Source organism: Castor canadensis, chromosome 5 (genome assembly GCF_047511655.1).
Source record: "Castor canadensis chromosome 5, mCasCan1.hap1v2, whole genome shotgun sequence".
In the NCBI taxonomy this organism is placed as follows: Eukaryota; Metazoa; Chordata; class Mammalia; order Rodentia; family Castoridae; genus Castor; species Castor canadensis.
Window position 1 is genome coordinate 69,165,105 of NC_133390.1, and position 14,669 is coordinate 69,179,773.

The 14,669-nt window shown below is 36.3% G+C and overlaps 1 protein-coding gene across 5 annotated transcripts in view; it reads right to left on the minus strand.

The window, feature by feature from the left end:
• The window catches only part of Polq (DNA polymerase theta), a 79,879-nt gene that overhangs the window by 41,706 nt on the left and 23,504 nt on the right, over positions 1–14,669 (minus strand). For all 5 annotated transcript variants that reach the window (XR_012447965.1, XM_074073249.1, XM_074073251.1 and 2 more), the window contains 5 exons: positions 13,718–13,911; positions 11,580–11,704; positions 10,211–10,454; positions 1,547–4,656; positions 47–190 (listed from right to left, as the gene is read on the minus strand). Coding sequence is in view for 4 of the 5 variants with exons in the window: in XM_074073249.1 (XP_073929350.1) it covers positions 47–190; positions 1,547–4,656; positions 10,211–10,454; positions 11,580–11,704; positions 13,718–13,911 (3,817 nt within the window). In the remaining variant the exon portion in view is untranslated. The remainder of the gene's footprint in view (positions 1–46; positions 191–1,546; positions 4,657–10,210; positions 10,455–11,579; positions 11,705–13,717; positions 13,912–14,669) is intronic.

The window sequence follows — 14,669 nt, forward strand, 5'->3', positions numbered from 1 at the left end:
TATTTTATTGATTATATGTTGGCTTAGCCAAATACTCATTGCTTACCAGAATGTGTTTGTTCCTTCTGTAATGAAAAATAATAGGCATCTCTTCCACCCCAGCATACTGCCAGTCCAACCACCAAGATGTCATCAGAGCCTTGAACAGGAAATCCATCATCTCTAATAAGGGTTTCCTGAAGTAAGCTAACTAAGTGAACAAAGGTGAAATAGTTTAAAAATCTTTTAAAATAAAAGATATTCATAGTTAAAACAATCATTAAAACTACATTTGACTGCTAAAATTTGTAGACCTTGAAAAAATGCACTATTTGGATAGTTATTTGTAACTATATCTATGATCTTTCTAGGCTTCCCATGAAAAAAGAGATCTGTCACTATGAAAAATATACTAAAGATTTCCTAAAATAGAGCTATAAGTAATGACTAAAGGAGAATTAACTAAATGAAAAAACCTGCTTTTCAAATTTATATAATTTGAACAGAAATAAAGACGACTTGCCCACTAACAAAATCTTCATAGCAAAATCAGCAATGTTTAACTAAAAAACTTCATCAAGAGTCTTACTCATTAGTGAACAATTAAGTATGATTCTGTATGTGGAATCAACATTTTTCTCTAATGTATCCTCAGTTTTACAAAGGTCAGGAGCTAATGTGTTCTATTTACAATTATATCTCCCAATACCTGAGAAATAATTGGTGTATTAGATATTTGTTAAGTTTAAGCAAATCTGTTTATCCCTCTACACAAAGCCTAATGTATCAATTTTATGTTTGATAGATTTTAAAAAAATGGAAAGTGATATTCAACATTAAAAGTACATAAAACCTATCATTAACACATACGCTCCATGAATTAAAGATAAAAATTTTGAAGACTCAAAACTTTCTGAATAAGTTCACTGATAAATACAGAGACTTCAGAAATCTAATCAAACCTCTGATTTCCACAACAGGTGGATGAGCTAGACTACAGCTATTCCCCATAAGCCAAAACCCAAGATTCATGCAATAAGAGAAGTTCAACTCTCTTGAAACCTAGAAAAGCTCAGAGGCTTGAAATCAACACTTCGGTGTAGAATTCATGATATCACTGGAGACTTGAGATAAATCTTGGAAAATATAGCAAATGCACTTTGTGAAAAATATAGTGCCTATCTGCTATGTACTTTAATGAATATATAAGTAAACAAAGGTATTTACGGAAATAATTCATGAACACTGAAGATTAATAGAAACTGCTATATCACATTAAAATACCATAAAAACAAATGTCTGATCATATTCAAAAAATATCTAACTTAATTTTTATAAATTTATATTCCACTAACATAATATATATTGCATATATATCTTATAATGGAGGGTAACTATTAGTAACCAGCTGGCCCAAATAAATAAAGCTGTTCTATACAAAAAGGATACATAAGGATATATTTATTAAATTTTGAATAGATTACATCTAATACCTAATAGTGAAAAATTCAAACCTCCTCTCAGTCAAAATAAATGTGAAAAAATAAAGTAAAAAAAAAAATCTTACCTTGCTTAAACCTACCACCAATAGTGGCGATTTTAGAAGATGTCAAACTTCTGATCTTTTCACAAGCCAATGAGATGGAAAATCGTTTTTTGCACTGCCACTCCTTAATGAATGTTTGAAAGAGAGTTTGGTCACTTGCGACATCAATTATGGCCAAACTTTCTGAATTGAACGAGGCTGGAGTTAACTGCAATCCATCCTGTGACAACTGTACTGAAAAACTTGTGTCTCTCATAGGACTGTCATCCTTGAAACTGTTTCTGGTCTCTGGACTTAAATCATGTTTTTTAATATCTGAAGGTGAGCTGAATAAATAGATTTCACCAGGCTGTAAAACACTGCTACTTTTCTGAAGTTTAACAGATGTTCCAAGAATCTCTGGAAATGCCAGCTTAGAAAATGTTGGACTGGGTGTAGGAGGAATAAGACCATTATCATCACCTATAGAACTTTCTTTACTAGGCAAGGAGGACGAGGTTTCACCTTGATTGGGGTTGTTCTCTCGTGTTCCAAGAATCTTGCTTTTTATTTCATTATTAGGGAAAAATGAAATTCCCTGTACTTGGTATGTCTCCAAATTTGAAATCACTTCCTGTCTCTCATTTAACTCTGTATTTTTTTCTTTCAAACAAGACAAGTTTACAGTGATTGCGTTTTCATTTTCCAGAGGACGGGACACTTTATCTAAAATCCTTTGTAGCCCTGGACTTAAAACAAATGATGCTCCTGACCATATAAGTGAATTATTATGCCTTGTCCCAATTAATTTGGATTTTTGAGTCCCTTCATCTCGATCTCTTCCAATTACTTCTCCTTGGGGATAACTATTAGCTATAACTGCTGAATCACTTAGTTCTAATGCTCTAAGAGATAATGCAGTGCTAGGTTTCTCTGGAACAGGAAATATAGCTACATTGTCCAAAGCTTCAACCAACTGAACAGACTCGATTTCTGAAAAAATAACAGATTCATCATTGCAACAAGTCAACTGCTGCTGAATACCTTGATGTTCATTCATATTTCCATTTTTAATAGTGTCTTCTTGTAGATGCAGTGAATCACTGACATGGTTTGATGTTATTTTAGAAGGAAGAGGTTCTTTGGTTTGTACATTGGGTGATTGTTCTTTTACTAGGAAGTCTTCACTGTAACTGTCAAATAATAAACTATCACTCATATTCAAACTTTTTTCAGGATCTGGCAGATATTCCCTCTCTACACCAGTGGGAGTTCTCTTTTGAGAAGTCAGAGGTATGACTGATTTCACAGTTTCTTGTGTTTGATAACCTTGAAGAAAACTGTTCAACTGGGAGTCAGTAACAGAAAGTTCATTCCCTTTAAAGCAAGGGTCATTTTCCCCCAACAGTATTGGAGAATGAAAAATTAGGCTTTTGGGAGTCAGTCTGTCAACTCCATGTTCAGCGCTTTGTGTCATAGTATCTACAGTCTTAAGGTTCAAATGGTCTGGGTTAGTCACTACTGAGGAATGGTGTTCACGGGGTGAAGTAAAGTGATACTTGTTCTGAAAATTGTTCATGCAGTTCTGTTTGTCTGAGCTACTATGCATTATCCCTGCTACCAGATTGGTACCTTTTGTTCTTTGTTTGGAATTTTCATCTGTCATCTGTTGAATTATTTTCTCTGACTGTGTATCCAGGTAGAAACTATCTTCAAAATCACAGAGAACTAAACCTAAGTCAGAAACGTGATTATTTCCAATATTGTTTGTTATATAATTATCTGTTTTTTCTTGTATTCTAGAAGAATTTAGAAAGTCCTTATGCTGGCCTCTTGATTTACTGAATGCTCCAGTTGACTCAGTTCTGCTTATCTCAACTTCTAATGCTTGAAAATGATTTGGATTATTTTCTTTATTAAGCTTCAGACTTCCACATTTGACCCTAGTAACACTTGAGTCTTTATGTATGTAACTACTGACTGCTTCACAGGACATTTGCCTCTCTACTATATTCTTCTGTTTGATGTAAGTGTTTGTCTGTTTATTACATTGCTTTTCTAGGCATTGGCTAATTGGGTGGGTCTCATGGTATTTCACAGAAACATTTTGTTTTGTTGAATCATTCTGTATCAGCACTTCACTTATTTTTTCTGTTTCAACTATAGATGATCCTTTTTCATTTTTACTAGCCACACTAGTAGTTTGATAAGTCACATTTTTACTTAGTGATCCTGTGTAAAAATGTTTTACAAGAATATCATTAATTGTTGTTTGAGTATCGTTAACTAATGTCCTCTTCTTTAAACAACTTTGCTCTGTTTTTAATAGGCATGATGTTTTGCTGTATTTTTCTGCAGCACAAAAAGACACATTTTTGCCAAATGGCCCTGGGTTTCTAAATTGCATATTCTTCTCATTCACGGTCAATGAATCTTCACAAAGAATAGGTCTAGACATAGTCTGTCCTTGTAAATCAACTCTATGCATCCCAGAGTCTTCTACAGGGTTACTGTTACTGCATTGTTTTTGGTGCTTTCTATGTTTCCAAGATTGAAAGCTTCCGCTCATTTGTTCTGAACTGAAATTCAAAGCTGCTTTTTTGGTTTTCTCCAAGGAGAAAGTCGGAAGAGCTTTCCTAGGGCTTGTTTGTTCCTCATTCAGAGAGGTTCTGAGCTTCTCCTTATTTATATCCAAAGAAGCCTGTTTTCTTGCTCTGAAAATGGAATGTCTATGATGTTTTTGATTCCCCTCCTGGAATGTATAATGAAAGGAACTTGTATGCTCTCCAATTTTATCTAAATCTTGCACTATACTTGGTGAATGCTTAACATAAGAATCACTAAATCTTCTATTGCTTTTGTTCTTTGATGCTAATCTTTTAGGAGAACTCATACTTTGGGGTATAAACATATGCTCCTGTGCTTCTGACTCACTACTGGTCAGTGAATGTGTACCAGAACTCAGAGGAGAACACAGATCCCATTGTACTCCCATTTCAATTAAGTCCTGCTTCAGAATCAGTTTGGCTTCTTCCACTATTAGGGCTGCTGCTTCCCTTGCAGTTAAACCTTTTCTGCCAGTCACCCAAATAGTTCGCATATTCCGACGTTCTTCAACTGCTTCCTCTTCCTCATCCACTGCCTTCCGGGCACTATACAAGGAGATAGGTAAAGAAGGAAATTAATGCATCAATTCACTCATTCATACAAAAAAAATTCATTAAGTATCCAATCTGAGTTGCTCTAAAAACTGAAGGAATAGCACTGAACAAGAAAGAGATATCTCTGCTTTCATGGTGCTTACATTCCAGTTGAGGAAATTAGAAAATAAACAAATGTTTTAAAAAGTATTCTATGTCAACTGCTGGTAAAAGTTGTACACAAAAATGAAACTGAAGAAAGGGATGAGTGATTCTGCAACTTTTAAAGAGAATACTAAGGGAAGGCCTCACTAAGACACATTCTATAAGCAAAATCCTATTAAAAAATAGGAGTCACAAACTCCTCCAACACAATATTACTTAGACAAAATAGTTGAAGGGACTAGAGAGTGACCAAAAGAAAGAAGAAACTCAAAAAGGTTGAGACTTAGAACAAAGAAATGATAGTGGGTGAATTTTCACACATATCACCTAAATACAGACTCTAGGCAGTACTATGTAGGCCAGGTAAATATACAGATAAAACCCAGAGGTCAATGATTGGCTGAATTCAGAATGGCAGTCAAGGTAACTACAGGAGTTAGAAATAGAAGGGGGAACATCTAAAAACAAGAGACCTACAGAAGAAGACCCCCATTTCTTCATATGAACTCTGCCTAATATCTGACTCTAAGCTATGCCAATTTGGGCAGACTCCAAGTAACCTGTTAGAAATCTAAATGACTGAACAGAAGCTTGAGCTAGTGCCCACCATACGAAAAGAAAGTTTGGGATTGGAAGTCAGCTAAGTGACTGACATTAATGTCTTCTCGATAACTGACATTAATGTTTCCTGGATAACATAATGGTCTATATCATAAATGACAAAACATACATGAAGGACAAACATAACCAGTAGGATGACAACAAAACAAAACCTACCGTTTTCTAAATTTAAGAATAAAACAGAAAAACAGGTAGAGAAAGAAACAGCAAATATCATAACATGTACATAATTATAAAACAATTTGAGAGAACTAAGACCAAACCTATCAGCCCTATCAATAAAATGTTAAAAGAACAGAAGCATCTATTAAAAGAAAAATATTTTCAATTTGATTCAGAAGCAAAACTCAACTATAGAGACGGAGTAAGGTCACAGATTAGAAGTGTGTTCAGTTTTGACTCTATGAATAGAAGAGTTGAGTAATTAAAAAAAGAGACTATATTCTGAAAAGAGGCAGAGCATCTGTAATCACAAAAAGGTGGCAGAACAACCAAAAAGCACAAAGAAACAGAAAGACAAAATAGAAAAGCAGAAAACAGTTCCAAGCTCCATGGAGGAGGAGGGGAAGCTAAAGACACAATCACAAAGTGAGCCAATGGCCCTATTGACAGATGGCAATTCTAGCTGCAGGATAAGCCCACACCTTCCACATGCTTTAAACCCAGTATGGGATTTGATGAGACAGTGATTGCTTTGGTGTGGAAGGCTAGCTTCAGTAAAGAAAGACATTCTGTTACGTTCATTATCTCAGAAAGCCATAGCAAGACATCATCTTGAGAAAAGGGCTATTGCTTGAGACTGAGTTGGATCTGACAAAGACCCAGAGAAATTTAAGCAGTTGGAAGCACCAGCAGTAAAGGATGCAGTGGTCAGAGGCCCTGCCATCCAGAACAAAGAGAAAGTCCTATTGCCTGAGGGTCATGGTGGAAACAGACCACCAAAGCCTGTGGCTGGGTATAGTGCTTAGCCTCCAGAACCTATATTCTGGCTGCATGCGTTGGCTACCAAGTGGATCTATAGCCCAAGCCCAGGCACATCAAATCCTGCTTCCAGGACCTAAATCCAGGTGTTTGATACCAGATGGGACTAAAAGAGCTTAGGCCTCCAACTCACATGATTTCAACAGTGAGGTTGTGATTTTACCACACAGTGAGGTGAACTGATGGGTAGGGTCTGAAAACACTGTGCCCCACCTCAAGGGTGTGTGTTAGCTTCCAGGCAGGACTGAGAACCCCAAACTCAATCAAGTGATTTTTACAACCTCTTCCCCCTAGAGGGAGGTGGACTGCTGGGCAGGGTCTGAAAGCGCTAATGTCCACTTCCAGGTTCTGCATCCCAGCATGTGTTTGCTACCAGGTGGGTCAGAGGGCCCTGAACCAAGATCCTCTGAATCACATGACTTCCATAACCTCCTCACCCACACAGGGAGGTGGTATGAGGATAGAATCTATAATTACTGAGACCACTGGGCAGAGTGCCTAGGATGCCTCAGTTCCTCCCCTACCAAGTCTGCTCCTCCCACTGTCTGATGCATTTATGGGTCAAGCCTAGGCTTCAATGCTTGCTGACCCTGGGGACACAAATGGGGGACTTGTGGAGCAAGTGGGAACCTGCCTGGCCCACAGGCTATAAAGCTCCCTGTGACCAGCAGCAGATCCCAGTACACATAAAAGGGAAGCTTCTATAGTGAATGCAGTCCAAAAGTGGCAAATTGACCCTTCTAAGAAACTCCAGGGTTGGAGGCATAGGCCAAATGGTAGAGCACCTGCCTAAGCACACATGAAGCCCTGAATTCAAACCCAGTTCTGAGGAAGTGAGGGAGGGAGGAAGGAAGGAAGGAAGAAAGAAGAAGGAGGAAGGAAGGGGAAAAGGAAGAAGGAAGAAGAAGAAAAAGAAAGACATCAGCTAGTTTTCCTCAATCTTAGAAGTGCTAAGACTGGTGACCTGAGGACATGGATGAATATCTGGATGAACTCAAACAGTTAAATGAAACAAAGAAGGTAATTAAGAACATAAAAGAGGAATTAAATACACAGAAATTCTGAAAAAAAAAATCAAATTGAAATTCTGAGTTAAAAGTCTCTCCAGTAGAATGAATCAAATTGAAGACAGAATATCAGGACATGAACATGAGGTAGATGTCTAAGAACATGGAGATTAAGAAATATATAAGGAAGTTTGAACAGAACATGGGTGACCTCTGGGACATCAGTGAAAGACCAAACTACAAATCAAGGGCATAAAAGAAGAGGTGCAGGATACAGGCACCAAAATATATTCAGAAAGATGGCAGCAAAAAACTTTCTAAATCTTGAAAAAGAGATAGTTATCCAGGAACAGGAAGCTTGTAGGACTTCAAACAGACAAGACCATAAAAGAATCTCTCCAAAGCATATTATAGTTTTATCAGTATGTATATAGAATAAGGGAAGAATACTGAAAGTAGCAAATGAGAAACTCCAAGTTACCTACAAAGGCAAATTCAAAGAATGACAGAATTTTCAATAGAAACTTTAAAAGGTCCCATTTATCTATGCTATGTCTTAGTTGCTGTGCTGCTGGGGTTTCATTGAGAAAGTTCTTACCTATACCTACTAACTCCAGAGTATTTCCTACTCTTTCTTGTATCAACTTAAGAGTTTGGGGTCTGATATTAAGATCCTTGATCCATTTTGAGTTAATCTTGGTATAGGGTGATATACATGGATCTAGTTTCAGTTTTTTGCAGACTGCTAACCACTTTTCCCAGCAGTTTTTGTTGAAGAGGCTGCTATTTCTCCATCGTATATTTTTAGCTCCTTTATCAAAGATAAGTTGCTCATAGTTGTGTGGCTTCATATCTGGATCCTCTATTCTGTTCCACTGACCAGAAGGTAACACCCACGCACAGGAAATCAATGTGAGTCAATGCCCTGTATAGCTATCCTTATCTCAACCAGCAAAACCCCTTGTTCCTTCCTATTATTGCTTATACTCTCTCTACAACAAAATTAGAGATAAGGGCAAAATAGTTTCTGCTGGGTATTGAGGGGGGGAGCAGGAGGGGGTAGAGTGGGTGGTAAGGGAGGGGGTGGGGGCAGGGGGGAGAAATGAACCAAGCCTTGTATGCACATATGAATAATAAAAGAAAAATGAAAAAAAAAAAAAGAAACTTTAAAAGGAGGGCATGGAATGATGTATTTCAAGCCCTGAAAGAAAATAACTGCTAACAGATATTACTGTATCCAGCGAAGCTATCCTTCAAAGTTGAAGGAGAACTATAAACCATACATGATTAAAAAAAAAAAAAAAACTAAAGGAATTCATGACTACTAGACCAGCAATGCAGAAGATATATAACAATTCTACATGCAGACAAAGATAAATGCATCCATGAAAATACAGGAAAGAAGAAATCCCACTAAAAGAGTAGATAAGCAAACAGGCAAGAAGCAAGCACTACAAACACAACAAAATGGCAGAAATTACTACAAACCTTTCTGTAATAATGCTGAAGTTTATTGGTCTCAATTCTCTAATCAAAAAGACAGAGACTGACCGACTGGATTTAAAAAACAAGACCCAACCATTTGTTGCATACAAGAAACTCACCTCGCTGGAAAAGACAAACAAGGCTTAAAGTGAAAGGATGAAATAAGATTTTATAAGCAAATAGAGCCTGAAAACAAGTAGGAGTGGCTATTTCTAACAAAGCAGATATCAAAATAAAATTAGTCAGAAGAGACAAAGAATTTCACTTAAATTGATAAAGGGAACAATGCAACAATGCAACAACAGGATATAACAACCATAAATATACAATGCATAGCTAGTATCCTCCTGGAATAGCACCAGAGGCATTTCCACTAAGATCATAAACAAAGCAAAAATGGTCACTATCTCTATTACTATACCACATTTTATTACAGGTATTTGCTAACTCAATTAGTCAAGAGAAATCAAATAGAAGCATGAGAATTGGTCAGAGAAAAGTGAAATATCTCTAGTTACAGAAGATAGAGCAATACACCTGGAAAACCCTAGAGAATCAATGATTAAAGCACCCTTTAATGATAAAAAAAAATTCAGGAAGTGGCAAGATAAAACATACAGAGAAATCAATAGCCTCCAAAAGCACAGATAATCATGTAGAAGACATTATAAGAGAACCACCAACTAATCTTTACACTAGTAAAGATTAAATAGGAATGAATTTAGAAGAAATGTGCAAAATCTAAGAAGAAAATTTTTTTAAACTCCTGAGAAACACAAAAACTAAATCAAATACAAAGACATCATCTATCCTTGGAAAGGCAACTGAACATTATAAAGATGTCAATTCTCTGTAAATTAAGTTTTAAACCATTCCAACAGAAATTGTAACATGTCACTATAAACTTCAAATGACCAAATACACAAGAATTTCCCAGAATATACTACAAGACTATAAGGGAGAACTTGCCCTAACTAACTAACACTTATGTACAAGGCCTTTATAATTAAGAGTATGATACTGGCTCATGAATTAGCAAAAAGAATAATAGAGTCTAGAAATAAATCTAAGAACTTACAAATATGTAGCATATTATGAAGGCAGTACCTCAAATCACTGGGACAAAAATAAACTTTTTACTAAGTGGGGAAAAGTTAAAAATTTTATCTAGATTTCACCCTGTACACAAAATTAAAGTCTAAATATATCAGTAATTGAAATGGAAACTCAGAAAAACTAGAAGAAAGTGTATAAACTTCTCTTTAATTTCAGTGTAGAAAAAGTCTTTCCAACTATGACTTTCTTACCTTTTGAAAGGCACAGCGTTTTTCAGAACCATTTCCACCTCAGCAATACTTGCTCTAGCAAGATCTGCCACAGTAAGAAAGCCAGAAGCATAGAAGAACCTGGCTCGCTGTGCGTTAAGTAAGGATACCCGAACCAGGTCACACAGTTCCCGCTGGACGCCGAATGTAAGACGCTTCTGAAACTGGGAAAGTAGTAGTTCCATGTTGTGCCAGCCCAGACGATTGGAAAACACTGTAATCATCCCTAGAACATTCATAGAATATGTGTTGAATTAACAATTCCTTACAGGCTCATTCCCCATTTCTTTAGACATATTTTTTTGGTCTAGTTTTGCTTGTTCCTGTAGAATTGCAAAGTTTAACAGGGCCCAAGAGATAAGTTAACAAAAGAGTAGACAAATGATAAAGCCCAAGCTAAATGGGCAGTAAATGTGCTAACAAACAAACAAAAACCCAGAGGGACTCTCATCACCTACAGGAAAACATAAGAGCTGATACAAATTTTCAAGTGCTGAGTACTATAAAGAGTGAAATTCCCCTAATTTTCTTTAAAAAAAAAGGTTGCCCATCTCAACAGCTACACCCTCTTAAATAAAAAGGGTAGTACAGCCAAGTGCCATGGTATTAAGAAAGTTACTTCCCTATGAGAACAATTAACCCAAGAGGCAATCTTAGATCTTTGATGCTATTGAGTTGAATAGTGAGTCCCTTTCTTTATATGACCCTCTGCCCCAATCTTCCCCTCATATGCATAAACCTTCACAAGAAAACTTCTTATACAAATAAATACATACAATCTCTAGTAGCCCAAGGTTTCCTTTCTAAGAGCTTCTTAAGAGGATTTCTTAGTAAAATTAGACCCAGAATCTCTATTTATCTAATTTAGAGGATGTGAATTTCATACATGAAGTCACACCAGTGCCTCCTGAGAGAGAAAATATTTAGAAGAGTCGGATAGGAGTCCAGAAATCTCTCTCCATCTGTCATCCTCCTTCTCAACAAATATTAATCAGTACATTTATATACCTGACACTACCTCGTATTATTAATGTGTGCTAACTCAAAAATTGAAAATGAAAGGTTAGAGCATTGTAAACATTTTTTCTATTTCTTCTCAAAACAGAGGAAAGAACAAGAAAAACAAAACTGGAGGAAATAACAAAAGAAGGAAAGACACTTTGCTTGTTGCCAGCTCTTTCTAGGGTACTGAGTCCAAAGAAGCCACAGTTTTAGATCTTATGATAATGACAGGAATTTTATAAAATTATGGCAATTTTAGAGAGGCTTACAATAAAATGCAACTTCAAAAAATAATCTCAACAAGTTTAAACTACCAATTCTTAAATAAATGTGAAACTCTTTAAGTTACCTGCATAAACTGCAGCTGACTGTTGCAAAGACTGAATTTGTCCACGACTGCATCCATATTTTTGATTAATTTCCTTTAAGGGAATTTCACTGATTAAATCTAATAGCACAAGGCTGGTGAAAAACCTAAAAAATAAATCACCAAAAGTGAGGTAAGACATCACTTATGTCTACTATGAGATACAATGTGCTGAAAAACGACTAAGAACCAAAAAGACAACAGAGGGTTTACATACTCTAAGAGGATTACTAATAGGAAATATGGTCAGTGAACAAAGAAAGAGATCAATGTTTACAAAACACATGAGTACCCTAATAAAGAACTAGACTTAGCACAACAAAAAGTCCTCATATTTCAATACTGCTAACTAATTTCAAGAAATAATACTTGGCTTAGCTGGGCGTGGTGGCTTATTTTATAATCCAGCTACCTGGGAGGCAGAGATCAGGAGGAATGGAGTTCAAGACCAATCTAGGCAAAAGTTAGCTGGGTGTGGTGGCATGCCTGTCATCCCCGCTATGCAGGAAGCATAACTAGGAGGATCACGGTTCAGACTGACCTAGACATAAACGTTATGACCCTTTCCCAAAAATAATCAAAGCAAAAAGAGCTAGGGGTGAGACTCAAGCAGTAGAGCACCTGCCTAGTAAGCACAGGATAAGGCCCTGAGTTCGAACACCAGTACCACTACCACCAAAAAAAGACTTGGCTCAAGAAAATGTGGTGCAAAATTTTTAAAGAAAACTTCATACATGGTTATATGATCATCTTAGTCATATTTCAATAAAATGACAGAAACTAATCATAAAATCCAGTTTTCTTTTGGAAGGCAACAGTGACCCAAGTAATTTTAGTGTATAAATCCTTATAAAATTTATATTGACTGTGCTTAAATAACATACTATAAGAAAAATAGTTTTATTATACTTCAAAGAAGTTAAAACTTGTACAATGTTCCCAAAATCTTCATCTCTCTCCTGGTGATAATGGATTTACTTCCAAAGACATTACAAAGCATTATCCCAAATGAAGCCATAGGAAGTAAGTAGTTCTGATTCATGTCTTTGAGAAAGGGAAATAATTAAGTATTCTGCTTTAACTAGTGCAACCACTCTGGAAAAAAATATGAAGGCTTCTTAAAAATCTAAACATAGACCTGCCATATGATCCAGCAATCCCACTCCTGGAGATATACCCAAAGGAATGCGACACAGGTTACTCCAGAGGCACCTGCACTCCCATGTTTATTGCAGCGCTAATCACAATAGCCAAGTTATGGAAACAGCCAAGATGCCCCACTACTGACGAATGGATTAAGAAAATGTGGTATTTATACACAATGGAATTTTACTCAGTCATGAATCTTATCATTTGCAAGTAAATGGATGGAATTGGAGAACATCATCCTGAGCGAGGTTAGCCAGGCTCAGAAAACCAAAAATCGTATGTTCTCCCTCATATGTGGACTTTAGATCTGGGGCAAATACAGCAATGTGGTTGGACTTGGGTCACATGATAAGGGGACAGCACATACGGGAGGTATGGGGATAGGTTAAGAAACCCAAAACATGATAGTATTTGATGTCCCCACTGCAGACTAACTAATATAGAAAACTTAAAGCAACAGAGGTCAATATGAGAAGGGGATCAGGAACCAGTGAAAAGGTGAGTTAGAGATGAATCAACTTGGGATATAACACATTTGTACATGGAAGCAATGCTAGGATTCTCTCTGTATAGCTATCCTTATCTCAACTAGCTTATACTTTCTCTTAAAAAAAAATTAGAGATAAGGGCAGAACAGATTCTGCCTGGAAGCGAGGGGGCGTGCAGGGGAGATGGAGGGGGTGGGAGCAGGGGGGAGAAATGGCCCAAACAATGTATGCACATATGAATAAACAAAATAAATAAATAAATATTCTGCTTTAACATCCTCATATGTAATGGCTACTAAACTATAATGTGCAGGAAGAAATTAAATATCAATAGCCAGTAAATACAAGAAACTGAAAACTTTTACTGAAGTCAGCCAAAACTTTTATTTTATTGGCAGTAAAAGTGACTACAATAAATTGGACATCTACTGAATGCCAGATGCTGTGTTAAATACTAGAAAGTCCAGGCTCCTTGATGTTTACCTTTTATGGATGGCCATTTGTCGGTGATGTCTCTCAGTTCTGGCTACTACTTTTCCTTTCACACAGCGAGCCAAGAACCCTTCCTCAACTCCCACTAACTCTGCCACCCTTTTCATAGAAGTTGGCAACTTCTCCCATAAACAGAAGAATTGATACCAATCTATAGTAATCCAGTCTTCAAACATAGGTGTAACCTAAAGGGAAGAAGCATCACTCATTAGATAAAATTATTACGTTACAGTAGACTGGGGATGTAGCGGAGTTGTACAGTGCTTGCCTAGCATGTACAGGGACCTGGGTTCAAGCTCCAGCACTGCAAAATAACAAAAGAAACTACTGCATTGCAAAGGGAACAAAATTAAAAGTACAACTTCATAGTAAATATAACAAAATTAAAAGTATAAACTTCATAGAAAGACAAAGGACTAAGAATTCAGAAAAATGTTTAGGATGATACTTAATTTTTATGAAAATATCATTTATTCAAAAATAACTCAGTGCTGGGACAAAAGAAAAAGAGATCACTAAGCATGCAAACTGATTTCATAGAACCAAGTGTTTATGCATTTTTATTAGCATATATTAACTATACCATGGGGTTTCATTGTGATATTTCCAATGTACATAAGATCAAATTTATCTCCTCTATTACTTTTTCTTATTCTCCCTCTCACCCTTGTTTAAACAATTTTTTAACAGGTTTCATTATTCTATTTTCAAGAATTGAAGTTTTTAATCATAGACAATTTCAACTTCAATATTTTGACTCTAGGTACAATCTTAAGCATTTTGTATAATTTCCAAGAAAGAACCAGTAAAATACAAAGAGAGAAGTGAAAAAGAATCAACATTCAGAGTTGATATACTATCTACAAAAACTATGAGACACATGAGAAAGAGGAAAGAATGCTCCAAACAGTGTGAAAAAGCAGGCAAAAGAAACACTTTGAGA